Source organism: Neofelis nebulosa, chromosome 2, assembly GCF_028018385.1.
Source record: "Neofelis nebulosa isolate mNeoNeb1 chromosome 2, mNeoNeb1.pri, whole genome shotgun sequence".
In the NCBI taxonomy this organism is placed as follows: Eukaryota; Metazoa; Chordata; class Mammalia; order Carnivora; family Felidae; genus Neofelis; species Neofelis nebulosa.
Genome location: NC_080783.1, coordinates 6306475 through 6332474, shown reverse-complemented (window position 1 = coordinate 6332474; position 26000 = coordinate 6306475). Strand labels below are relative to the sequence as shown.

Sequence of the window (26000 nt, the reverse complement as noted above, 5' to 3'; positions counted from 1 at the left end):
TCCTTCCGTAGGCTCCACTCTTCGAATAAAACCTCTTTGTATTCCGGACGGGTGATCTTTTGCCTGGATTATATCATATTCACTCTAAGGTTGATCCACATTTTCACCGTAAGCAGAAATTTAGGACCCAAGATTATCATGTTGCAGAGAATGGTAAGGACGGAGGGTGTTTGTGGTTCGCATTCTGCTTGCTAGACGCCTCCAGTTGTCTGTAGAGGGGCTGGTCGCCCGGCAGGTCACAGTTGGCAAGGTTTGCTGTCTCTGACGTGCTTTCATCAGGGGCCTCCCCCGGTTTAAAATTTAACAGGTGGCTGGAAGGAGCAAGTGGCTGATTAAATGTGTTGCCAGTGAAGCGATCTGTCCAGATGTCAGTCTTTACCAGCCGTTTTCATTTGAGTCTGGACAACTCAGAGAAGAGGCAGGAGTGCGACGATTACACCCATCTTATAGATGCGGACTGCAGAGGTTAATGTTCGTCTGGAAGCGTGCAGGGGGCTAGAAGCACAGCGATGATCAGAGCTTCGATTCTGTAGCCACGTAGTATAGATGTAGGACGAGCCCTACCAGCCCCCTTGCACAGGGACGTCCAACAGAAAGATAATTATCCACTGACGATGTGGGTTTCCTAAGCTTGTTTTCCAGATGACCCAAACCTCCCGTGCTTCTGTCTGTAAGTCAGATGGGCGTTTGGATTAGCTCATCTGGAGGTTGCTTTCCAACGCTGAGGTCCTCTGAGTTTGCGGTTTTAATTCAAAGCATATCTGAGGCACCATGTCACCATGAAGTCATGCTGTGTGTGCAAAAAGTCAAAAAAGAAATTAAACCGTGCGTTCTTGTCTAATAAAGACAGCTTTTAATTTTTCTTAAAAAAAAAAAAAAAAAAAAAAAGAATACCAAGGACGCAATGTAGGGATTTAAAGAAAGGGAGCCTGATGAGGAGTAGAGGTACAGGTGCTCCAGAATTAGGGCCCTCTTTCGCTCTCGAGCTGGGCTCTCTCATCCAGAAGGTTTCTGTGGCTGAGCTGGTTGGGAGACCTAAAGCCAAAATACATCTGTTGGTTTTAATTCCGGAAAAGAGTTGTCCCAAGACCCAAAGGTGGCAAATTAGGGGGAACACAGGGTGACTGGAACTTCGACCCTTCCCTGTGGTCAGCTGAGCAGACGAGCCACCCACAGGGCACGGTCCTGACTCTGTTCTCTTGTCCTCCCTTGACAGCTGATTGACGTGTTCTTCTTCCTGTTCCTGTTTGCGGTGTGGATGGTGGCCTTTGGCGTGGCCAGGCAAGGGATCCTCAGGCAAAACGAGCATCGTTGGAGGTGGATATTCCGCTCGGTCATCTACGAGCCCTACCTGGCCATGTTCGGCCAAGTGCCCAGCGACGTGGACGGTGAGCCTGACCCGGCCCGGGTGGGGACAGCTGGGGGCAGGGGGGTTGCTTCCGGAACCGGCCTCCAGGGCTCCCTGCTCTGATCCACGGCTGGCGTTGAGTCAACACCAGGGAGTGAACACTGACCCTCACGACCTTTTCTTTGAGCAGGACTTTACGCCCGCCTTGCAGAAGTGTTCAGCAGTGTAGTCTGCGACGTTTCGACTTCTCAAAAAATAGCGTTTCTTGTGTTTTCAACAGCGACGTGGCAGTTGACAGCAACAAGCCTTGCTAGTTTAGGAACAGGTGTTGTGAGTTGTACTCTCTTGTATAACTGGGAGCCCATGTATTTCAAAAGGAGCAATATTGAAATTTTTGCACCGGCAGTTGGAATTTAAACGTCCAGCTGTGGCCCACGGTCAGCTCTCTTTTGGAGGCAGGTTAGTGGCGGCACGGATGTGCCCACACCCAGCTTACGTAAGGAAGGAGTGGGGCATGTGCAGGCCAGCGTGTGTTTTGAACGAGCTGTCGAAAGCATCTTTGTGATGCCGACGATAGCCCGGGCTTGTCGTGTTCGGTCCTGCCACGACACAGTGATCCCGATGTTCCCCTGCCCTGTTGGTCACATTTCTCAGCTCCCTGGTGTTTTCTCGATTAGCCCTGTGGCCTCGGGCAGCCCTGGCCTCTTCTGCTACGGCCTTTTCCAAGACTTTAGCTCTTTTCCTGTGCGTGATGGAAAGGCACCTTGCTATCGTTAACTTCCCTTCTGCACACTGTGCCCACCATTATTCATCAGGGAGTACGTTTCATCCTCGTGGCTTTAGTCCCACTGCACCCCAATAGTGTTAGTCCTTTGTGAGGACTGGGACTTTTTGCAAGGCCCCCCCATCTGGGCTCTGCCACTCAGTTGTGCAAATCCTATCCTTGACCCCTCCTGTGACCTCATCCCTCACCTCCAATCCATCGGCTAGCGTTGTTGATTAGGTATTAAATGTCCACGAAACCGAAATGCTTTTTATCATCGCCATCCCCCCCCAAGCCATCCTCATTGGGTTGTCCTGTGTCCCCCACCCCCTCACCCCAGGTGCCGTGGCACTGCCTCCTCCAGACGGTCCTCACGTTGCCTTTTGGTTTCTACGTCCGCAGGTACCACGTACGACTTTGCCCACTGCACCTTCACTGGCAATGAGTCGAAGCCGCTGTGTGTGGAGCTGGACGAGCACAATCTGCCTCGGTTCCCCGAGTGGATCACCATCCCCCTCGTGTGTATCTACATGCTGTCTACCAACATCCTGCTGGTCAACCTGCTCGTCGCCATGTTCGGGTACGGGCTCATTCGCGTCCAGTCTGAGCACGTGCTCGGTCGTGACTTTCCCGGGTGTTCACGGTGTACCAGGCGGGGCCGGAGGCACCGGGGGCAAGATCTTAGAAGCCCACCCGCGAGGGAGTTAGGTGAGAGCTTAGGGCATAGGGGACGGGAGGGGGTGCGGCCTTCGGGGGACTATATTGACAACACAGCGAGTGAGTCGCTGTGAGCTGTGCTGCCAGTTTCTGTGACACCAGAGACACGCACCTGTAACGCCCTCCAGCACATCCAGACTCTGTACGTCTAGTGTCCACGTAGCCATCTTCCCGGGTGCCACGGTGTGGACGTGATACCGATGCAGTGGGGTTCAGCTCCTCTCCGATGTCTTTATTTTCTAGGGATTCGGTGGCTTGGATTCTAGGGTTTAAAGGACTCAGCCTCTAGTTAGTGGCTGCTTTAACAATTTTCAGTTTAAATACAAATCATAAGAGCAGAGTCAGGAGAGTGACTTTCTTTCGGGGCTCATGTCTCATGAGGTGAAGAGAGAATGCGACGGTGACTCTAAAATATTTTCATTGCCTTTGGCAGTTCTCCCTAATACTTCCAGAAAATCGTGATCTTCATTTCCCTTCATCTTTCTTAAGAGGGTTTCGCCGGGTTTCAGTGGTAGTTTCAGTGCGAGCTACTTAGTTGTATGTTGTTGTTTTAAGGCAGGTAGTCATTTTTTTAAAGTTTATTTATTCTGAGAGAGAAAGAGAGAGGAGGAGAGAGAGAGAGAGAGAGAGAGAGAAAGGGAGAGAGAGAATCCCAAGCAGGCACCACACTATCATTGTGGATCCCTATGTGGGGCTCAAACTCGCGAATCTGTGAGGTCACGATCTGAGCTGAAATCAAAAGTCAGACACTTAACCAACTGAGCCACCGAGGTGCCCCAAGGTAGGTAGTCATTTTGGGTATGTGATCCCAGCACAGACAGACAGAAAATTTAGCAATAGTGTATCGTTGTTAAACGTTGGGGTGGAAGAGAAACACCTTGTCGGAGTCAGAAACCCAGAAACGACGAAAGGCAAGATAAACACCGTTGGTTTCGTACGGCACGTGTTGAAGGTAAAGGAGAGCTCAGGTGAAGTCACATGATAAGTGGTAGCTTGGAGGAAATGGTGGCATGAGAGGAACGAAGACTTTTTAATTCCCGATGTAGAAAGAGCGTCTGCAGGTGGATGGCAGAAAGATGATGCAATAGGAAATTGGCAGAGGAACGGCAATTCAGAGAAGGAAACACGAAAAGGGCCTCCGTCTTGTCGATGGGAAAGGCCAGAAAAGCCAACGAGATGCTGGCTTAGGACCCATCAGATCTACAGAAATTTCAAAAAGCCTCTTGTGTTGGGGGTGATGCTGAGAAATGGACATCGCTGCTGGCAATGTGAATTGCCTCTCAGTCTCTGGAAAGTGATATGAAAAGAATTATTAAAAGAAAACACACACAAATCTTTGAGGCAGCTCTCTCGCATCTGGGACTCTATCCTAAGGACATATATACAAGGATGCTTGTTGGATCATTGTTTGATGCCTGTTGACTGGGGGGATGGCCGAAGAAAGCTTGTTACAGATGACAGAGTATCGCGCAGGTTTTAAAAAAGATAGATCTCTTTTTATGGACTTGAAAGAATGATATTTTGTTAAATGTAGAAAGCAAATTGCAGACTAGTTCTTATGGTGTAATCTCATTTTCTTGCAGTAAAAACCAAGAAATTAAAAGAATTAGTACAATTAATTTAAAAAAACAAATGTATGGGGTGCCTGGGTGGCTCAGTTGGTAAAGCATCCAACTTTGTCGGCTAGGGTCAGGATCTCGCGGTTCCTGAGCTCGAGCCCCACGTCAGGCTCTGTGCTGACAGCTCGGAGCCTGGAGCCTGCTTCGGATTCTGTGTCTCCCTCTCTCTCTCTGCCCCTCCCCAGCTCCCACTCTCTCTCTCTCTCTCTCAAAAATAAATAAACATGTAAAAAAAAATACAGGTATGTATTTCACTTGTTACAGTAATCGCATAAAGCTTCTATAATGTAGAGAAAAAATAAGAAAAAGACAACTGTTGCATAGAGCCCTGGGCTCCCAAGAGACACAAGGATTGTGGCCTCCTTTTGCACAGGGGTGGGTGGGGCCACATGCCTCTGGACTTGTCACCCATCTAGCAGGCTGAGCAGTGAGTGGCCATCTGGTCTACCCGTGTACAAAGACGTCCTCCCTCGGTCCCACCTCTACACTGTGGCCGCAGTAATGTTTCTAAAATGTCACTGCTCTACTTAAAATTCTGAGAGGATGTCGTTATTTCCCCATGGCTTTTGAGGTAAATTTCAGGTTCTTCAGCTTTTTCCAAGGCTGTCCATGACCTGGCTTTTGAGCAACAGTCAGACGTCTCACGGTCTGTCCCTGGGGAGCACCTGGGTGTCCGTCCTGAAACAGGGTGGTGACCTACGACATCTGACGCTTTGCAAGTGCTGTTCCTTCTGTCGGGATTACTTACTCCATCTTGCCTGTCTCTTGCCCCGATCCTGCTCGCCTTTTAAGGAGCTGAGCATCATCCTCTGCCCGAGTGGTCCCTGATGCCCTCCCCACTTTGTGTAGAGACTCCCCGCACCCCCCCACACAGTGACAACCTTTTGTCCTTCTGGACCGTAAGCTCTAGAGGATGGAGACGGGTCAGGCTCAGCACCTGGACCTTTGTGGGTTGGATGAATGAGAACAGGGCCCTTCCTGTGTTTAGTTCATTATTCAGTTACACTTTGGGAGCTTGGCTGCCAGGTCTTTATATTTCCTGAGACGTGTCATTGGTGGGTCACAGACCAGCGGGGGCTGTAGCACATAGATGTATAATGTCTGTTCTGTGCCTGGGGGGGCCACGGAGATCATGTGGTTGTTGTGTCCACGTGGACCTAAGGAGAGAATGTGCAACCCTCTCCGTCACCACCCCAACGGGTGGCCAGGCAGGGAAGGACTCAGGAGTCAAGAGGCTACACAGGGTCATGCTGCCTGAGGTCCCAGTCTGAGCTGCAGAGAGAGTGGCAGCTGCTGGGTGATTATGTGTCCACATGAAAACCAGGGAGGGAGGACACGCCCTTACAACCTTTACACCGATCATGGGACAGGCCGTGTGAAAACTGGCCACCATGCAGTTTCCCCAGAAATTAACCAAAGGGGCTGATAGCTCCCAAAGCCGTGACATCTGAGTTGCACTAATTCGGTAAATCTCAGAGAGGCACAGAGTAGAATATGACTTAGATCTGTCCTGGGTCTGTGTGCTGTGAAGGGAGGACCTTGCCACATTTCTAATCCATTATCCGCATTATAATGATGAACTGATAGAATCCGGAGCCTGGAGGGACTGGAGCCCAGCGTGTCATTTTCAGGTTGAGGAAGTGAATGCCTGGCCATGGGTCTGGCCACACGGCCGTCCAGCTTACCTGTGTCCATTCAGGTCTTGAATGCAATCCTCCTCCCCAAGACACCCAACCATGGCGCGGTACCCTACTGTTGCCCTATTCAGCGCTTAGGTGTGACAACTTAGGGGCATCCCTCCCCTTGGGGGGGGGGGTCTCCTAGAATAGTCCTTGGTGAGGGGTGCCTGGATGGCTCAGTTGGTTGAGTGTCCGACTCTTGACCTAGGCTCGGGTCATGATCTCATGGTTCGTGAGTTTGAGCCCCGCCTCTGTCAGCACGGAGCCTTCTTGGAATTCTCTCTCTCTCTGTCTCTCTCTCTCTCTCTCTCTCTCTCTTTGTCTCTCTGTCTCTCTCTCTCTGCCCCTTCCCCCTTACTCGCTCTCTCTCTCTCTCTCAAATTAAATAAACAAACGTAAAAAATTAAAAAAGAAAAAAGAAAAGAGAATAGTCCCGGGTTAAACCAGAGACCTTTTCTTTGTTGATGCCTGTCTGGGAACTTGTGGGTAGCAGGAGCCACCCTCCTGCCACCCTTGGGTGGAATCTTCGGAACACTGTTTCTGACGGCCGTGGGAGTTGTTCTGGGCTCTGTGGGCCAGTGGCCGCCAGGCGGTGACCCCTGTCTCGCATCACATCCAAGCATTCGTGTGAAAGCTTAACCGTACACAACGGCAACCTTATGAACTGTAATGTAAAGGAGCACTTGGGAATTTTAAAGCAGCATTCGAGCGCTCTCTAGATGGCATTCAACGGGGAGAGGTAATGGATGTAAACCTCTGTGATTATTCTGCATTAAAATTATCGATCACGGGCCCTGTGCAGCTCATCAGAGCATGAAGTGAACTTACAGTCAGTAGATGACTCTGGGTCATCTTGACATGCAGCTGTGATGCTCACGGGCACCGTCCTGGAGATATTCCACCCTTTGCCTTTTTTTCCCAAAGGGGATCCATCAAACATGTCCTCATCTAGGAGTATTTCTGTAACCAAAATATGTTTCCATCTTAGGAGGAATATGCGTTCATTACAATATGCAGAAAAGTAGAAAAAAAGAGAATAATCACCAGGACCAACTAGAGGTTTGGGTGACACTTCGGCTGGCTAGGGGGCGCTGTTGAAAGGGGCGAGAAGAAAAGCAGATAATGTGGTCGTAAGAATAGTTCGTGTTTACTGATTCTCTTCTGGTGCGGCCATGCAGGTGCCTGTCATTGACCATTTTGGTGGAGGTGTGGCTTTCTCATCACTTTGCAGATGAGGAGTTGGAGGCAGAGAGAAGTTAAGTCTGTGCTGTTAAAGGAGATGAGGGGCACATAGACATATTCATATAGTATGATATGGTACAATGTGCGATATAATGCAATGCATAACACAAGGTAGTATAATGATACTATGTAATATAACATATTATAATAGAATATTATATAAGAAGTACTAAAAAGGCTGTTTTCAGAGACTGGAGATCAGGGCAGCGTTATTAGGTGTGACAGAACATTGGAGGTGGGGCCAGGGTCAGTGGCACTGAGCAGAGGTAACATTCACTCAGAGGACCCCTTACTGGGGGGAGCCCATAGCCTGACTCAAGGCGGTGGGTGGGGGGCGAAGCAGGGGAGATAAAGCTAGTCTGGGGAGAATCAGCCACTGAAGGGGGTGGAAAGGGAGGCAGCGGCCAGGTTGTGGGGTGTCTTTTATGCCACGTTAAAGAAGTAGGACATTTTCTCGCAGATGGAGGAGCATCTGCTGGGTCTTGATGCAGGGCACAGGGCACAGTCTTAGTCGTGTGATTCTGAGAGCAAAACACTAAACTGAGTTTGCACTTCCGAAATCAGTGTAGTGAGGGGCGCCTGGGTGGCTCAGTTGGTTGAGCGTCTGACTCTTGATGTCGGCTCAGGTCCTGGTCCTAGGGTTGTGGGATCGAGCCCCGTGTTGGGCTCTGTACTGAGCGTGGAGCCTGCTTGGGATTCTCTTTCCCTCTCTCTCCCTCTGCTTGTGTCCCCTGCTCGTTCTCTCTCTCTCTGAAAAAAAAAAAAAAAATCAGCGTAGTGAAATGGTCGGCTGTCTCTTACTGTTGACTTTGAACCTGTTTTTTTGATCTTGTGGAATGAGAGGGGAACAGAGATGTGCAGGAGGGGTCTGGGGGGAGGCAGCAGAAGACGGGTCGCCAAGGCCACTGGGCAGGTCTGGCCGGATATTGCTGGTGTGTCTGGGAAGAAGTAACAGATGGAAAGCGTGTGAAATCTGCGAAAAGCTCAGAGGAGGTGTTTCCTGATTGAGATCTAGCTGGCAAGTTTCTCGTCTTCCAGTTCATTCTAAAATTCTGCCATTGTTTTAGCGTCTTCTTTTTCTTCGTGATTTTTTTTGGCAGACTTGCTGTTCTGGTCTGTTGATCAGTCTATTTTGGCTTTTACTACCAAATGGCTTTAATTACTGACTGAAAAAAATGATTTGAGCATCTGTTGTGCAAGTCCCCCTCCTTATTCTCATTCAAAACTTTTTCTGGGTTTTCTTGTACATTTAATAACAAGGAGGCGCCTAAGGCTCATCTTCCAAAACTCTTTATTCTTTCCCCTTCAAAAAAAAAAAAAAACCCTTGTGAATTTTATTGTGATGATGTGAACTTGACAGAATCATTCAGGGGATGCTGAAAAAAAAAATGGTATCTTACCACCCAGAAAAAAATGATGTGATTCTCTACTTTTTCAAAGATACGTGGTTTCCTGGTGACGATTAACAGTTTTACTCTACGGATCTGGAAGATTTTTGGTTACCTTTTCTCCTAGCCGTTTGTGATTGTGAACAAGATATTGTTTCCTATTTTTTTTTTTTTTCAGTAAGTAATTTTTGACATGTAGGAAGGCTGTTAAAGATTTGCTTATTTATTTTGGAATGAGTCTCCTTACTGAATTCTTTTATTCTCTCTCTCCTTTTTTAAATTGTGCCATGGAAGGTTCCTCCTGTTTCTTATTTATTAAACTCCTTTCTTTTCCTCCTACTTCTTTTTTAGTTTTTCTAATCGGAAATGGATGTTGAATTTGCCAGAAGACTTTCTAGCAGCTAGGGAAATGGCATGTTTCCTTTTGATCTGCGATGTATTAGGAAAATGATATATTATATAAATGATTTTAATATTTAGTCGTCCTCTGTTCTTTGGTCATGGCATATTATCCTGTTAACGTGCTGCTGGATCTCATTTACGTTCAAGGCTATCTGAACCCTAAACATTTGTTATCTCTTGGTAACATTTTCAGTGTCAGCAAATCTCTGAAACTTTGTGTCCCTGTGAGGTTCCTGCCTCCTCAGTCCTGCTCCACAGAAGGCACTTGGGTGGTCTTAGGGGACCAAACTCAGTCATCACTGCAGATCTCCCACCAGCTGGGTAGCGGAGGGCACATGATACCCGTGGAGTCGTAGGGTCAAAGGGAACATCGTGGACTTCCTCTCCAGGAAGGCTCTGGATGGTCAGCGGCCGACAGGGAGATGCCCAGAACCTGGGTGGGAGAGACGGTGTCTGAGTTGCTCTGGACATTTGCTGAGGGGGGTGGTGCTCACGTATTGGCACCAGGATCCTGCCTCTCCTTTTACAGAGATGGAACGCAGTGCCTAAAGAATATAAAAATTATTTTAACAAAGCAGTTTGAAGTGGTGCTCAATTATCGACTGGCCTTCCCTGGGGAACGCTCATGTCTCTCTCTTTGGCTGAGTCCGGAACTCATCTGCGGGGGGAGGGGTGGAGAAGTTTAGAAGCTCCTGCCCTGTGGGGAAGGTGGGCCTCAGTATAAATAAGCCCCAGCATGGCCAACCCCAGAAATGTGTTATTTATGCAAAGTGGCTTTTGGGTATTCAAGTCCAGTAATCAGCTGGCTTGCTTGTCGCCCCCTGGGATGCGGATAAGGGTTTGTACTGTTTGCCCAGGAGGATGATACCAATGAAGACCTTAGTTTATGAGCATGGGCCCAAATCCATTCTAGACCAGGGACTGGCGACTTTTCCTGTGAGGGCCAGCTAGGGTCTTGGCTTTGGCCCAGTGCCAAGCACCCACCCCCACCTTTCTGCTTGGCAAAGACCATTCTAATGTGGCGATCCCTGCAGAACAGTGGGGGTGGGGGGTGGATTTGGCCCCCCGGTCACAGCTGGCCAATCCCTTCTCTAGATGACCCGGAAGACATGGGATGTTCTCACAGCTTCTGAGCGACTAGTTAAGAAGCCAAGATGCAAATCGTTTCCCACTGGGACTCTTCTTGGCCCGAGTGCGGTGCTGAGCTCCCGAGGAAGGGAGAGAGGTCCACCTGCCGGAGAGGCCGGCTCCCCCAGCTCGAAAGCATCCGACACGTCCCTCCCTTCCACAGGAGTGGTTGATTCCTTCCGGGCGGAACCTCAGAGAACAACATCTGATGCATTAAAATGGGTGCTGTGGCTTTTGCCTGTTTGACTAGTTACGTTAGCATTTTGAGATCCTCCAGTGACAGTGATTTGGATGGTGGCATTTGTTCTGCCACAACGTAACAGACGGACCTCTGGCAAGTTCTCAGCCTGGACTTCATTAATCCGGGGTGTGCCCGCCACCCTCCCCTCTTTCAGTGCAGGGGCCTACGGTGCTGTTTGAAGAGCCGGCGGGGACCCGCGAGGACAGATAAAGATGTTGGTGGTGGCCTCAGAGCAGCCTGACCTACATCCGGAAGAAACTGCAAGCTAGCTGCCGAATTCACTCTGCTCCGGTCTCGTACAGCACAGTCCTGTTTTCCGCCTAAAAAAAAAATCTGCATAGAATGGACACAATTGACATGAGAATCAGCCAAGCGACCGTCTTACGTGCCTCGTGTAGGAGTTTATGTGTTATAGATGTTCAAGGAGCATGAATTCCCTTCCTGCAAAGACGGCTGGCTCCCTGGGGCTGGGCTTATTACAGATGCTGAAGGGGCACCTGCCGCTGACACCAGTCCTGCACGGAATCCAGGACCTGGGGTGTCCCGTTCATCAGCAGGCTCCAGCACGAGCAAAGCCAAGCTTTTGTAACCAAAGCCATAGCTGTGTAGGTTAGTGTTTTGCCCGTGTGTGTGATCGTTTCTTAGCTAAAGGTATTTAAGCCTTAGATCGTAGCGTGCCATGGGGCAAGAATGAGGTCTCACAACAGACAGACCCGGGTCCCCTGCCTGGTCACCTCATCCAGGCCTGGCCTGAGAAGTGTTTACCCAGAATTGGGAGAATTGAATGCAACCCCAGTCAGAATTTGCTTATAGATTTCAAAGACTGATTGCTGCTTCTTTGGCTCTCGGGGCAGCAGGCGGGGGGGGGGGGGGGGGGGGAGGTGGTGGTTATTTGATATCAGCAATACAAGTATCTGCGATGGTTGAACTTCCCAAATGGTAAAACGCTTCATCGTTTTCTTTAATTAAGTAGTCCAACCAAATCCTTTGGAGACACAGCATAGCTCAGAACCTTTCCTGCTTTACTCTGGGAGGTGGTATTATGTGGTAATGAGGCAGACAGACGCTGGGCAGGACCGCAGGGCCCAAGGCCTGGCCTTACCATTTCCTAGTTGGGAAATTCAGACAAGATTCCTATGCCTGCTATGCCTCAGTTCTCTGATCCGTCCGTCGTAGACGAAAGTAGGACTCTTATCCCATGGAGAGCTGTTTGCAGATTACGTGGTTAGTAGAACTAGGCTGCTTCGCACAGCGTTAGCTGTGTTATGGTTGGTTTGATCTGTAACTGATAAATCAGTGGCACAATGAGACATTCTTCTGGCCAGTGGCTGTTTTTTCTAATTACGTGAATAATTCATGCCCATTGCGTAATGCTTAGGAAGGGAACAAAAGAGAATAGAGAACATTCACGATGTGGGCTGGAGATCACCACTGTGAGTGGCGGATTTATTTCTCCCTGTGAGTTGTGATTCACGTAGTAAGATGATGTGGTAAGTGTGAGTTTGAGCCTAATTATTTCACTTACCATGTGTTATAAGCCTTTCCCCAAAGTATAAAAATTACTAGTAATCATTCGTTTGAACGGCCACGTAATGCAGTCCTATTGATTAACCATGATGGCTGATTCGTTTTCTTAGTGTTGAGCATTTCTGTTGTCCCGTTCTATTGAGGTGGGAGGTTGGGGAAGCTGGTTTTTTCAGGGTTGTGGCAAACGGCCATGCGTGTATATCCTTTGATATATTTCCTTTTCTCAGTACCTCTATAGTCTTAGGTTAAATTTCCAGAAGTCAAGTCATTGGATCAAAGGGATGAACATTTCTTTTTTAATGTTTATTTTATTTTTGAGAGAGAGGGAGACAGAGCGTGAGCAGGGGAGGGGCAGAGAGAGAGGGAGACACGGAATCCGAAGCGGGCTCCAGGCTCTGAGCTGTCAACACAAAGCCCGACGTGGGACTTGAACTCATGGACTGTGACATCATGACCTGAGCCAAAGTTGGCGGCTTAACCGACTAAGCCGCTTAGGTGCCCCTAAGGGATGGTTGAACTTCCCAATTGGTAAAATGCTTCATCGTTTTCTTCAATTAAGTTGTCCAACCAAATCCTTTGGAGATAGAGCATCCCCTAAGGGATGAACATTTCTAAGGCCCTTGATAAATATGAACAAACTTCCTTCCCAGACTGTTTATAATTAAACCCCCGTTAGCAACATATGAGGAGCAAATTGTTCCTAAGAGAGTCGATACCTTCGCCTCTTTGTGACTAACACAATAACAGACCGACGACCGAAGGGAATCCTTGAAAGGTCTTGAAGTAAAAAGCTTTTTAAAAGTTCCCTGGACAGTATTTTTTGTGCGCTAAAACCCCAAGCCCCAGACCCCAAAGCCGTAGACACAATTCTGGCCCAGCCCCAACTGAAGAGTGCCCGATGCTGAGCTGTCCTGGCCCCGGTCTCGGCATGGATTCTCCAACCCTGCCTGGACTTAAGCTATCATTTAAGCTATATCGCAGTCATGCCTCGTTATCAATGCCACCGTGTTTGGCAATCAAATGAGGAGGCGCGTGGCAGGCTGAGGCTTGACCTTGTCTCCCCTCCTACCAGCTACACCGTGGGCACCGTCCAGGAGAACAACGACCAGGTCTGGAAGTTCCAGAGATACTTCCTGGTGCAAGAGTACTGCAACCGTCTGAACATCCCCTTCCCCTTCGTGGTCTTTGCCTACTTCTACATGGTGGTGAAGAAGTGTTTCCAGTGCTGCTGTAAGAGGAAAAACACGGAGCCTTCTCCTTGCTGTGAGTCATTGTCCGTTCCGTGCCCGGGAACAGGAGCAGTGATCGGTCGTGGGGGACGCACGCCAGGTCCGCGCGGGGCAGCGGGAAGGGGCTTCGTCATAGTCACGGCCTCGCTCCCATGCGTATGTCCGTAGAGACAGGGAATTACCCGAGGGAGAGAGTGGGTTAAGGGAGCGTTGCAGATCTGTGGGCTGGTCTCATTCTGGGGGGATAACTTTCGGGTGAGCATCACAAGCGTGCAAATAGCAGGTCGAACAAGTGTGGCGTGGAGACGCGTCTTCGGTCTTGCTTCCGGGAGATGTCGGCTCTGGTAGGCGTTAGCCCCGCCCCAGCAGAGCTCCTGACTTTCCTGGTCGCTCTTTGCGAAATCGAAAATCTTATCATTACTTCACTGCACGTACGGTCTGGTCTGTTCACCCGCCCATTGATGGCCATGCAGGCGGGAGGCTCCCCTTTTTGCTGTACCCCCTCTCAGCTGGTAGAGCTGGAAGGAAGTGTGGGCCGCTGGCTTCTGCCTCTCTCTTCGCCCCTTCTCTCCCACCCGCCAGCTGCCGTCACGGACCCTCTGTGGGCTGGAGCACCGGGAGGGAGGAGGGGAAAGAAGCAGAAAGTCTTTTCTGGAAACAGTGGTACTGCTCTAGGCCGGCTCCGTGCTCTGTGACCTGGCGTGTGTGCACAACTGACCCTTTGTTGTGTGGGCACCTGGTGGGTCCTTCAGCTGTTCCCTGGCTGGCCCCTCGACTCCCAGGGCTTGCCGGTACTTTCTCCAGCGCTGCATCCCCTTAACCTCTAGTCCACACCATGCAGACTCTCCCCGATGGGGACCCACTTCCTTCGGGAAGGCGGGGATGCCCACAGCTCTCCTTTTCCTGTGGCTACCCACCTCCTTAGCCCCGATAAGGGGTAAGGAGCAGGAGGGTCCCCACTGGGCTCCCTCTCCTTCCCCCACCGCTGTGGGAGCCAGAATCTATCATCAGGGAATTTTCAGTCACCCTGGGGGACACCCTCCCCCGGTACAGCTCTCTTCCCTGCACTAGGCTAGGTTTTCTTAACACTTGATCCTGGGGCCACGGACCCAGACAGATCTTGCTAGCTTGCAGACACGTTTCGACCAAATTAAGCAGGAAAGGAGGGAGAGGCTTATTTTTATTCATTTGGGTGTTTGGGCACAGAGGAAAAGATAGAAAGGGCACCACCAGCCCATTCATTTTGCCTTCTGACCTCGGATTTAAGCCAGGGGATCTGGCTCTGGGGGAGGCCTGCAGGCTGACCTCTTCATCACGCCCGGCACCAGGGCTCGTGTGTTTCGGGGCCGTGAGAGGCTTTATATTTCTTTTATTTCTTTTTTAAGTTTATTTATTTATTTTGAGAGAGCACAGGCAGGGGAAAGCAGAGAGATGAGGAGAGAGAGAATCCCAAGCAGGCTCCACACTGTCAGCGCAGAGCCTGACGTGGGACTCGAACTCACGAACCGTGAGATCCCGACTGGAGCTGAAATCAAGAGTCAGACACTTAACCGACTGGGCCACCCAGGCATCCCATAAATTTCTTTTAAAAATCATCAGGAAAAGCATGAACTTTTCGGTCACAAACTTTAAGTCAAGGAAAGCAAAGCACGAAAAGGGATACACCCTATGGCGCATAGAGAAGAAACAGTGTAAAAACAGTCCTGTTGCTCAAAGTCTTCCTTCCTTCACAAATACTAACTCTGTTCTGGGGGTACCAGTTGTGAACAGAAGCATGTGAGGGCTGGGCTGCTTGGCCCATAGTTTTACCTACATGGTTCCAGAGAAAGAACCGTGGATAAAAATTTCAGGGAGGAAGATTTTGAGTTGGTAAAAGTTTAAGACAGTGTCCAACAAATCACATTATCAGTAAATGAAATGAATAGCTGTGTGAGGTCGTGAATCCCCATCACTGGTTGGATTCCGGCTGGGGCTGGGTAGGTGGATTTGGAGTGAAGATCCGCTCTCCACACGTACCCTGTGTTCTGTCCAAGATCAGTGGAACCAGAAAATCCAGTGTATCACTAAGGACAAATCAGTCTTCTGAAATTGGATGGGTTCGACGACACAATGCATTCTGTTCCCCCAAAACTTAGTCAAGAAGGAAGCATGCTAAGAACATAAAAATGGGAACAAAACCCCCAATTTGGCCATCAAATGGGCAGGACTTCAGCTTCAGGAGGCAAACAGGTCAGAAATGAGCTATGTGAATCCGCACCTGTTTCCTTGGGAGAATGATGCTCTTACAACCATTTGAGAAAAAGATGACATTCTCTCTCCCCATATAGTTCTTAGTCTCAGGGAGGAATAAAGAAATAGAGGGAATAGGGGGGCACAGCGGGACAGGTCCTTCTCCATGCCGGGCACAGTGATGGCGGGAGAGGGCGAGCCGAGAGCCCCGTTTACTCGCTGGAGACTTCTGGACGCCCTGCTCGCCATTCATTCATTTGTCGCTGCTCGGAGATCATGGATTCCAGAAACCGCAGAACTCGGTGGTTGCCAGAGCCTCTCATGCTAATTCGTTTCCCAAATTCACCTTGCACTTGCCTCCAAGTCACCGGGACATCATGGGATTTAAGCTCAAAACTGTCCTTTGGAGAAAAATGCCAAGATTTTTCAAACAACTTTTCAGATAAGGTAGAATCCAACCTTGATTAAAAATTTTTTTTAATGTTTATTTTTAGAGAGAGAGAGAGAAGAAGTGGGGGAGGGGTAGAGAGAGAGGGAGACACAGAATCCGAAGCGGGCTCCAGGCTCTGAGCTGTCAGCACAGAGCCCCACGCGGGGCTTGAACTCACAGACCGTGAGATCATGACCTGAGCCGAAGTCGGACGCTCAGCCGACTGAGCCCCCCAGGCGTCCCCCAGGCTTCCATTTTTGCTGCTTTTTGGTGACATCATAAAGTAACAATGACAAAGTATGCCGCCCCTTCCCAGTAATTGCACTGTTAGAAAATACACTGCTTTCCATGAGAAAAAACCAATCCATATTCCTTATGGAACATTTGAAAGATACAGAAAAACGTAAATAAGAAAGAACAAGAACACACGTAAGCCACCACTCAGAGATAGATATTGTTAACATAATGGTATCTATTCTATTAGTTTCGTGTGGGTGGATGATAATTAGGTTGTTCTGTACAGACACATCCATAACCTAAGTTGTTCATTTAGTTAATAGTACATGCACATTTTCCATACACATAAATATCAACCTGTACGACAGTTTTGAACTGTAGACTCTCCCGGCCTACGGATGCGCCACATTCAACGTCACCAGCCCCTCGCTGTTACACACGTAGAGGGTTTCGGTGCTTTCCGTGTCCTACGGCATGACGATAAATAGCTATATGCCTCCCTTTTTTAGCGTACCGCTGATTTTTTTCCCCTTGGAGTTACTTATAGGAGAGAAATTTCTAGATAAAGGGTACTTACAGATTTAGATCTTTTGATATTGTCTGCCACCCTCCTCCACCTTCTTCTCCATCATGTGCTGCAGCTGTAACAATTTACAGATCTTTTTCCCCAACTTACGGGACACCTGTTCATCCACATCTTTGCCAACACAGGCCATAGTTATTACTGTAGACCTTGCTAATTTTCCACGTTGGGTGGTGAAAGTGCCATGCCATCATCTCAACGGCATTATTTCGACTGCTAAACAACTTGCCGTTTTGTCTCGGTCACTGTCGTTCGTGACCGTCGCTCATTTGTCACTGTCACTCTTTGGCCATCTGTGTCCAGGAGTGTCTGTTGTTCCTTTCCGTGTTGGTTGTTCAGTGCTCTCACTGGGTTTCTACATGCATCGCGGTTTGAGCAGAAGACATTGGCAACCACTTTGCTAGGAAAAATCCAATGGAAAAAAATCCAGTTAGGAATTATTTTCTATAAACCGGCATTTGCTATATAGGATTTGCTGAAATCCGTCACTTGCCTATCGGCTCTGCTTTTGATTCCCGATTAATTCTTTTTAAATCCAGGAAGATCTTACACTTTGAAGGCAATTTAAAAATAAAACTAGATTTTTTTTTTTTCCGCAAGTGGACGCCTTCCTGAACCTAGGTGCTTTTTTCCCCCCACGAGTTCATACGGAGGATTGCTGTCCGTTGTGACATTACCTGAAACGCAGGTGCCTTGTTGATCTGTGATTTTGTTTGCTTGCCTTCTGAGAGGCCCAGGTACTGTAAGAAATTGAACTGAGAATCTTGCTGGAACATGCCCCAGGCCAGTTTTACAGCAGGCCCTGCCTTAGATGAAAGGAAAAGGACTGAGTGGAAGAATTTTCCTTGAGGTCCACACCCAGACTGCGTATTATTTTACAAGGGTAGGAATGATGTCCGGGCTTTATTGTCCTCTCTTCCAAAGTCCCTACGCCCCTTTTAGGTTGAGAGAGTAGCGATCCATCCGTAATTATCCAACCGACTGGTTGACATAGCCTTTTTATGTCATCAAAATGAGAGAGGAGCACACATAAAACGTGAGGACAGAATTCATTGGTGAAATGATTTTACTAAGTCACAAAAACACCCAGACAGGCTTTTGATTGATTTCTGTTTAGAATAAAGATTGCATTCCTATTTCACTCAGACAGCTCCAATTCTTCATTGTTACCAAGAAATTCATTAGCATTCCATCGCTTTGAGGCTGTTACTAGCAAGTAACGTTACTCACATCAGCCTGTGCGGGACGAATCTAAATCTTCCGGGTCCAGGGTATCACCAAATGATGAGCAGGTGTTGATTTAGGAGGTAAGGGGCAGAAGAAACAGTGTGATGTTTTTTGTTTTTTTTTTGGTCTCATTATTCAAGGTTTCAAAAACGAAGACAACGAGACTCTGGCCTGGGAGGGTGTCATGAAAGAAAATTACCTCGTCAAGATCAACACGAAAGCCAATGACACCTCAGAGGAGTATGTCAGTCGTTCGCTTCTGCTTTGCACGGCCCCCCCCTTGCGTACATTAAGTTTGTAGAACATAAGTAGCTTCTTTGAGTAAGCTCTGGGAAGAGAATTTACGGCAGAAAGAAAAAGCACCAAAAAGGTATTACCTGGGCAATTGAAGATGAGAAACACGTGAGTGTGTATCAGCCTTTCCAGAAGGGCAGGACCACCCACTTGCCATCCCGATTGCCCTCCGAGGCCCCGGGGAGGGAAGAGGTACTTGGAGGCTGTAGGGCGGGGCCTTGGAACCAGGTGACAAGAGTGCAGGTCGCTCTGCCATGGCTGCAGAGGTGGATTCTGGGAAGACCCACCCACCCATCGCGGGCAGTTGGCATCGTTTCACAGGTGACGCACACCTGTCTCTGTGATGAAGAACTAGAATGGGAGACCATTTGGAGGGTCCGTTACGGGCTGTCCTTGAGAAGTCCTGAAGCTCAGTTATGAGTTGCATGGAGTCACTGTAAACATGCCATAGAACGACATACGTCACAGCTACATCCGTAGACGGTCCCCAAGTAAAGGGCATGCAGGGCCTCTAGGAGCGGTGCCCTTCTCATTATGCGGGTTAACGTGGCTAACGGTCCGATGATGTCACTCTTCCTGAGAGCTCCGAACATGGCTCAAAATTCACTCTAACGAAGAAAGAGTAAATAGAAACACAACCAATCCCTTTGCCGAGTTCAACCCAGCTATTACGTGGGATGGATGGCATGCTCTTTCTCTGAGTGACAAGGCAGATGCCCTAAGGTCTTCTCCACTCCTGGTCTCCGAGATCTTGATTCTGGAACCGGGGATGGGGGTGGGGGTGGACCTTACAGGTCAGATTCCACAACTCTGCCAGTGGAGATAGCATGTGTATGCTGTACTTCTGAGGGGGGTGAGTGTGGGATCCCGCTTCGTGTGGGTGTCGGCGAGAGGACGTAGCTGACACGGATTTAGCTGAAAATGAAAACGATCGGCGTTTTGTTCTTTAAAAGACCGTAAAATGGAGTCTAATGGCCTTTTCTCTCCCCCCTGCCCTTCTCTTGTTCTCTCTCTGTCTCTTTTAACTTCTTTGAAGAATGAGGCATCGGTTTAGACAGCTGGATACAAAGGTATAGTTCTGATGATAGTTTGGGAAACATTATTTTTTTTTAAATCTGTGTTGTCTTTGATCTTTCAGCGGGAGGCCAGTGGTTGTGGTCTGAAAACAAAAGAAGTCAATTATTAAAAAAAAGAGAAAAAGACAGAAGTGACCCTGTTCCGTGTTTGTTCAGCGTGCAAGGGCTGGGGGCTGGAACGGAGTGACTTCTCAGATAGCCCCCTGTGTGCTAAAGTCCTATTTCCCGACCTTTGAACTGTCTCCTGTGTCTGTCTGTCCCAGGGCCCCCTCTGCGCTTTCTCTCAGCTGCGAAAGCAGGTGTAAGATGCCTGCAGTTCCAGAAACACCAGCGAGGCTCAGAAGAGTGATTTGGGAGGCTGTGAGCCTCTGTGCTCATCCTCGATGCTGCTCTAATTTGTTAGCTATTTAATTTGAAGGGCATTGCGAATGCACGAATATACACGTGAGCATTAGGCGTGGGGAGAGTGTACCCACATCCGCCCTGAGCTGGGTGGCCGGAAATTGTGACTTAGGATTAGCAGACATTACAACTGATTCATAAGTACCGGATCCCTGGTAGGCTCTGTGGGGGAAATGATACCTGGTGTTTTATCACGGTATTTTGAGAACGGCATCCTGGATGACGGCAATCACATTCTGCCCCAGGGCCATGCCGTGTGGTGGCTAGACGGTACCCCATCGAGTAAGGCAGACTCTCCAGCACCCTGCCTGGACCGCTAGGGTCTCAATGAATGTTTATTGAGTGAAGAAATGACCAAAAGCTACCCCCTCGTAGAGCTCTTACATGAGAAGTTATCCAATTCAAATTTTGGGGGTTATTTATGTGTTATTTACCACCAGAATTCTTTTTTTTTTTTTTAAGTTTATTAAATTTGAGAGAAAAAGAGAGAGAGACAGAGAGCACCTGAGCAGGGGAGGGGTAGAGAGAGAGGGAGAGAGAGAATCCCAAGCAGGCTCCACGCTGTCAGTGCAGAACCCAGCACGGGGCTCAATCTCACGAACCGTGGGATCATGACCTGAGCCGAAATCAAGAGCCAGGTGCTTAACTGACTGGGCCACCCAGGCGCCCCTGATGTGAGGCAGGTCACCTGCCTGACAGGTCCTGTCTGGACGGTGTGTCTGTGTCTGGTCCCCCAGAGTAGCTCTTGTCTTCCTTCTGAATCTTCGTCTTCCCTTTCTCTGGAACTGCCAGCTGTGAACATTGGAGTCGACTACTCCGGATGATGGTCTGTTTTGTGCGGACAATCAAATGCTTCCATCACAATTTGCTTTAGTTACCTACTGCTGCGTAACAAACACCCCCCCACCCTTCAGTGGCTCCCAGCAGCCATTTTGTTTGGCTCTTGTTTTTTTGTGGGTCAAGAGTCTGGGGGCTCATCAGCCGGGCGGTTCCGCTTCCTGTGGGCTCGGCTGGATTTATCGGGCTGGAGTCAGTGGGTGGCAAGGCCAGGATTTGGCACCCCTATGCTCCTCCATGTGGCTTCTCTCCCACGTGTGACGTCTGATCCCTGTGGCTTGGGCTTGTCGCCGCATGGTGGTCTTGGGGCTGTCCCCCTTCGTCCACAGTTGCTGGCTTCCAAGAGCGAGGAAGCAAAGACTGGCAGTGCTCCGGAAGGCTAGGCCTCCACCTGGCATGATGTCATTTCCACCAGAGTGTATTGATCAAAGCGGTCAAGGCTGGCCCAGATTCCGTGACCCACCTCTTGAGGTGAGAGTGGCACTTGCGTGGGGGCCAAAAGGAACTGGTGGTGGCCTCCATCTTTGGGGACACGCTATCACACGATGGTATATTTTGTTACAGCTGCTCTCCTTCTGAAGTTGTGTTGTTTGTTGTTAGTTGAGGGGCTGGGAAGACTCCTGTTTTCTTGGACTTGAGGGCTGTGCATGGATGATCGTGCGAAGATGTGTATCAGGATCATAATCAATGGGGAGGGAAGAGAAAAGTGCTGGACATTTTTTTAAGGTTTATTTTGAGAGAGAGACATCGTCAGCAGGGGAGGGGCAGAGAGAGAAGGAGAGCGAGAGAATCCCCAGCAGCTTCCACACTGTTAGCATGGAGCCACACGCTGGGCTCGGACTCACGAACCACGAGATCATGACCTGAGCCGAAACCGAGAGTCGGATGCTTAACCAACTGAGCCACCCAGGTGCCCTGCTGGATATTTTTTAAAGACTACAGACAATTTAGGGAATTTTAAGAGAATACATGAAAGGAGCAGCAGGGGATAGTATTCTAAGATTGAGGATTTATATTAGACATATAATGTGTAATAAATAGTATACATATCCGTAAATGATATATTCACTTTTCTACCTCATGTATTTTTATATTTAAATATGTCGTCTGCTGCTTCTGTGCCTAGGTCACATAGCACATAATATTGAAGGAGACCCTGCTACGTGCCAGGCTTGGGGCTAAGTGCCATCAAAGCAGATGTGGCCCCCAAATGTCACGACTGGATCCTTTGTGGGGTGGGCTGGTCGTAGGAGCCGAGGCGTGCGGGATGCGACGGCGACAATGATTTTCATGCAGTATCCGGCTCGCATCCCACAGGCCGCCCGTGTCTGCGTCAGCAGGGGGCAGGGTCAGCAGCTGTGAAGGTCCCAAGTTCAGAGAAGCATGGAGGGTTCCGGGCAGCTAACGAGGCACGGCTCTGAGTGGGAGGAAGCGGGGGTCGCCGGGCCGCCCTGTGTGGGAACCTGCCTCTTTGGAGTTGGATTTTCTTCCTGGGCAGGGGAAGCCTCAGCGTGAGAAGGACATACCTGGCAGACGCTTTCAAAGACCAATGCGAGCCCTCGGGGTGGCCACAAAGAGCAGCTTGGACAGTCTGGTTTGGGAATAGAGGCGGCTGGGCCTTGTCTGGGTGTTGTGTGTGTGGAGAAGGCAGGCTGTTTTTGGTTGTCGTGTTGTTTCCCTCGTGGCTTCCCCTGGGGTGGCTTTGGAGGGAGAGAGGGGCAGGGGCAGAGCCTCGGGTCTCCTGGTCACCACCAGGCCTGGGTCAGAGGTCATCGGGAGAGCCAGGGGACCGGACAGGCTCACCTGTCTCCCACGGCCCAGGCTGCTTGGGGACCGAGGTCTCCTGGGGACCGAGGTCTCCTGACGACCGAGGGCCTGGCGGTGACACTGTCGGTGGGGACGGTTGGCCTGAGCCGCGGGGTTGTGCGAGGTGGGGGCTGAGGAAGTCTCTTGGAACTGAAAGCATAGCTGAAGGCCGTCCGCCCCCTTGTGCAGGCCTCAGAGAAGAGCTTGCGGGTTCCGTCCACTTCACGCCCCTGGCCGGGGAGCTCAGCCCCTTTGCCGGCTTCTACCAGAAGCCCACCGACACCATCCATGAGTTTTGTAGGTTTGGGGAGAATTTGGGTGGGTCCCAGGGAGCCCTCAAACTGCACAGGATTCCACTACCTCTCTCCACCCTTCTCTTCCTGCTCCCCTCTCCCCTCCCCTTTCTCTTCCCTCTTGGATCCTGTGCCCTCCTCTTCTGAGCAACAAAAGAATCTTCTCCTTTCCAACCACGGAGAACTTTGGGGATCATCCCTTATTCCTTGAGCAAGCTCTGGGAATCTGGCATCCGCTTTGAACAGCTTATTAAAGCCCTTCCACTATCCCCCAGTATGCAAGCTTTTATCGAGTGCACTGATGTGGCATGTAATTTAGAACAAGCTTCGTTCGGGGAGCCCGGGTGGCTCAATCGGGTAAGCCTCCGACTTCGGCTCAGGTCATGATCTCACAGTTCAGGAGTTCGAGCCCCACGTCGGGCTCTGCGCTGACAGCTCGGCCCCTGGAGCCTGTTTCAGATTCTGTGTCTCCCTTTCTCTCTGCCCCTCCCCTGCTCGTTCTCTGTCTCTCTCTCAAAAATAAATAAACGTTTTAAAAAATATTTAAAAAAAAAAGAACAAGCTTCCTTCGTCTGGGGCAATAAGTTTGCGAAAGATGCATGTATTGAAAGGAATTTTATTTTGCCTTTTACTTAAATTGTTTTACAATTTATGCTTTTTTGGTGGGAGTGGACACTTTATTTGCAAAAACTTGATTCGTTAGTATTATATCACATTATTTTTATTAGTATTATGCTTGTATCAGAGTGAAACTTTGTTAGTATCTTATAATTTTATTAGTGTTCATCGCACATGACATTATTATCTCTACACATTGTTTCCCTGTGTTGTTAAAACCTATCATTTCAGCGTGGGAACCATTTTTGACTTACCTTTGGGAAAAGCTCCCACTAATTGGTGCTAACGAGTATTGGCTAGTGACACGATTTGGGAAAGTAAGCAGTGGACAGGGTCCATATCACACGCTACTCACTCTGTTCTAAGATGTGCCATACTTTCTGTTTGGTATATATATCTGTTTCATGGAAAAGTCATAATTTAAAATTGAAAGTTGGAAAATTCATCTTAAGACCAGTTTGACTTTTTTTTTTCCTCCCCTTTCAAGATTAATGATCTCAAGGGTCTTCTGAAAGAGATTGCTAATAAAATCAAATAGAACTTCATGGACTCTAATGGAGAAAAATCTAATTACAGCAAGGTAAGTCATTTTAATGGGTTATATTTTTGTTCTGAAAATTTACATATTTTAAGGCTAATTTAAAATCATGATTTTTTTTATGCTAAGTGAAATAAGTCAGAAAAGACAGATATCATATGTTTTTGCTCATATGTGGAATTTGAGAAACTTAACAGAAGACCATGGGGAAAGGGAAGGGGGAAAATAGTTTCAGACCGAGAAGGAGGCAAACCATGAAATTCTTTTTTTTTTTTTTTTTTTTTTTTTTACATTTATTTATTTTTGAGAGACAGAGAGAGACAGAGCGTGAGCAGGGGAGGGGGAGAGAGAGAGAGAGTGACACAGAATCCGAGGCAGGCTACAGGCTCCGAGCTGTCATCACAGAGCCCGATGTGGGGCTCGATCCCACGAACCGTGAGATCATGAGCTGAGCCGAAGTCGGACGCTTAACCGACTGAGCCACCCAGGCGCCCCCAAACCATGCGATTCTTAAATACACAGAACAAACAGGGTGGATGGGGGGGGGTGGGGGAGAGGGGAAAATGGGGCATGGGCACTGAGGAGAGCACTTGTTGGGATGAGCCCTGGGTGTTGTATGGAAGTGATGAATCATGGGAATCTACTCTGGAACCCAAGAACACACTTTACACACCGTATGTTAGCCAATTTGACAATAAATTATTCTTAAGAAATAAATAAATAAAATAAAATCATGATTTTTTTTCGGTTCTTTTATTTTCCTGTGTCATCAGATTTGAAAATGATGCACTGTTACCAAAATTCAAACAACGTAGGGATATAGGAAGGAAGAAGCAGAAGCCGGGATTCACATTACTTTTCCATCAGTGATGCTCTGCCACAGAGGTTAGCACTGGCAGCAATAGGGTGCAAATGTCCTTTTGAATCTTGGAAAGTTACTTACAAACCATGTAGCTCTTTTGGCATTCATTGAATCAAGGTCCCACTGTTCAAGACGTGGCATTTTTCCTTGCTACTTAATTCTCTTTCATGGATATTTTTATGGATCAGTGCCTAAAACGTGTACCTTATTCTCATGATACACTATACACTATACATGGTTATTGCTGTGGGATAGACAAATGTATGTTGGTCATGTTTTTCCTACCAACAAATGTTTTAGTGAGCCATTCAAGGCTTTTCAGCCATAGCTCAGTTGCACGGTAAAAATGTAATTCAGGGAACTGGCAGTTGAACCCAAGGCTTTGCTCCGTGATCTTACCGTTTGCTTTAATATTGTGTTTCCATGATCTGTCCACCTTCTGAATCTAAGTGTTAAAATGTTAACGTGTAGATATAGGAAAAAACAGCAGCGGGGATTCCATTTGACTAGAATTTGTTGAGAAAGTGAATTGCAAAGAATGGAAACACAGTTAAGGTTTCCTGACTCCCTCTCCCTCTCCTTCCTTCCTTCCTTCCTTCCTTCCTTCCTTCCTTCCTTCCCTCCTTCCTTCCTCTTCCCTTCCTTCCCTTACTATTTACTGGGTGCCCATGAACTTCTCAGAGACGTCCTGTGTCAGGATCTGTGCTGAGGCTCAGACACTGATTACAGGCTGTGCATTAAACACTTACACTGTAGAATTTCTCATTGTGGATTGATCGTGTTACAGGGGGAATTGTGTTGCGTTAGGCTCCTTTCAATATTTCTGGTCACTCCATACTTTCCCTTGGGTTCTGACAATTATGGATTGTATATGGAGGACTTTGTTAGAGCAAGACGGCTGCGTGTTGTATTCAATCGGAAAGGCATAGAGCCTTAGCAGCATAAAGCCTGCTTCTCTCTCTACCTCTCTGTCTCTGTCCTCCCCTGCTCATTCTCTCTCCCTCTCTCTCTCAAAATAAATAAACATTAAAAGAAGAAAGAAAGAAGATAAGAAGAGGAATATGTGAGAAAACAGAAATCCTATAAACTCATCACCACTGGTATCTTTAGAAACGATGAATTTGGCGTGCCCAATTTTTTTGTATATATTTTTTCTTTTCAATATAAGACCCATTTTCTTTTCTTTCGTTTCTTTTATTTTTTCTTTTCTTTTCTGTTGTCTATCTGGCATATCCTTTTGAAGTTCACTGAAAATGTAATTTTATAGGCAACCATCTACCTGCTG

The 26000-nt window shown here is 48.4% G+C and overlaps 1 protein-coding gene across 1 annotated transcript in view; it reads left to right on the top strand.

Annotated features, from left to right (window-relative positions):
• TRPM8 (transient receptor potential cation channel subfamily M member 8) overlaps nt 1–26000 on the top strand; it is a 59387-nt gene that overhangs the window by 29385 nt on the left and 4002 nt on the right. Inside the window, exons 12-18 of the mRNA XM_058700571.1 lie at nt 12–153; nt 1217–1388; nt 2514–2691; nt 13127–13317; nt 18130–18229; nt 19320–19353; nt 23803–23895. Of these exons, the coding sequence (XP_058556554.1) occupies nt 12–153; nt 1217–1388; nt 2514–2691; nt 13127–13317; nt 18130–18229; nt 19320–19353; nt 23803–23853 (868 nt within the window). The 3' untranslated portion in view covers nt 23854–23895. The remainder of the gene's footprint in view (nt 1–11; nt 154–1216; nt 1389–2513; nt 2692–13126; nt 13318–18129; nt 18230–19319; nt 19354–23802; nt 23896–26000) is intronic.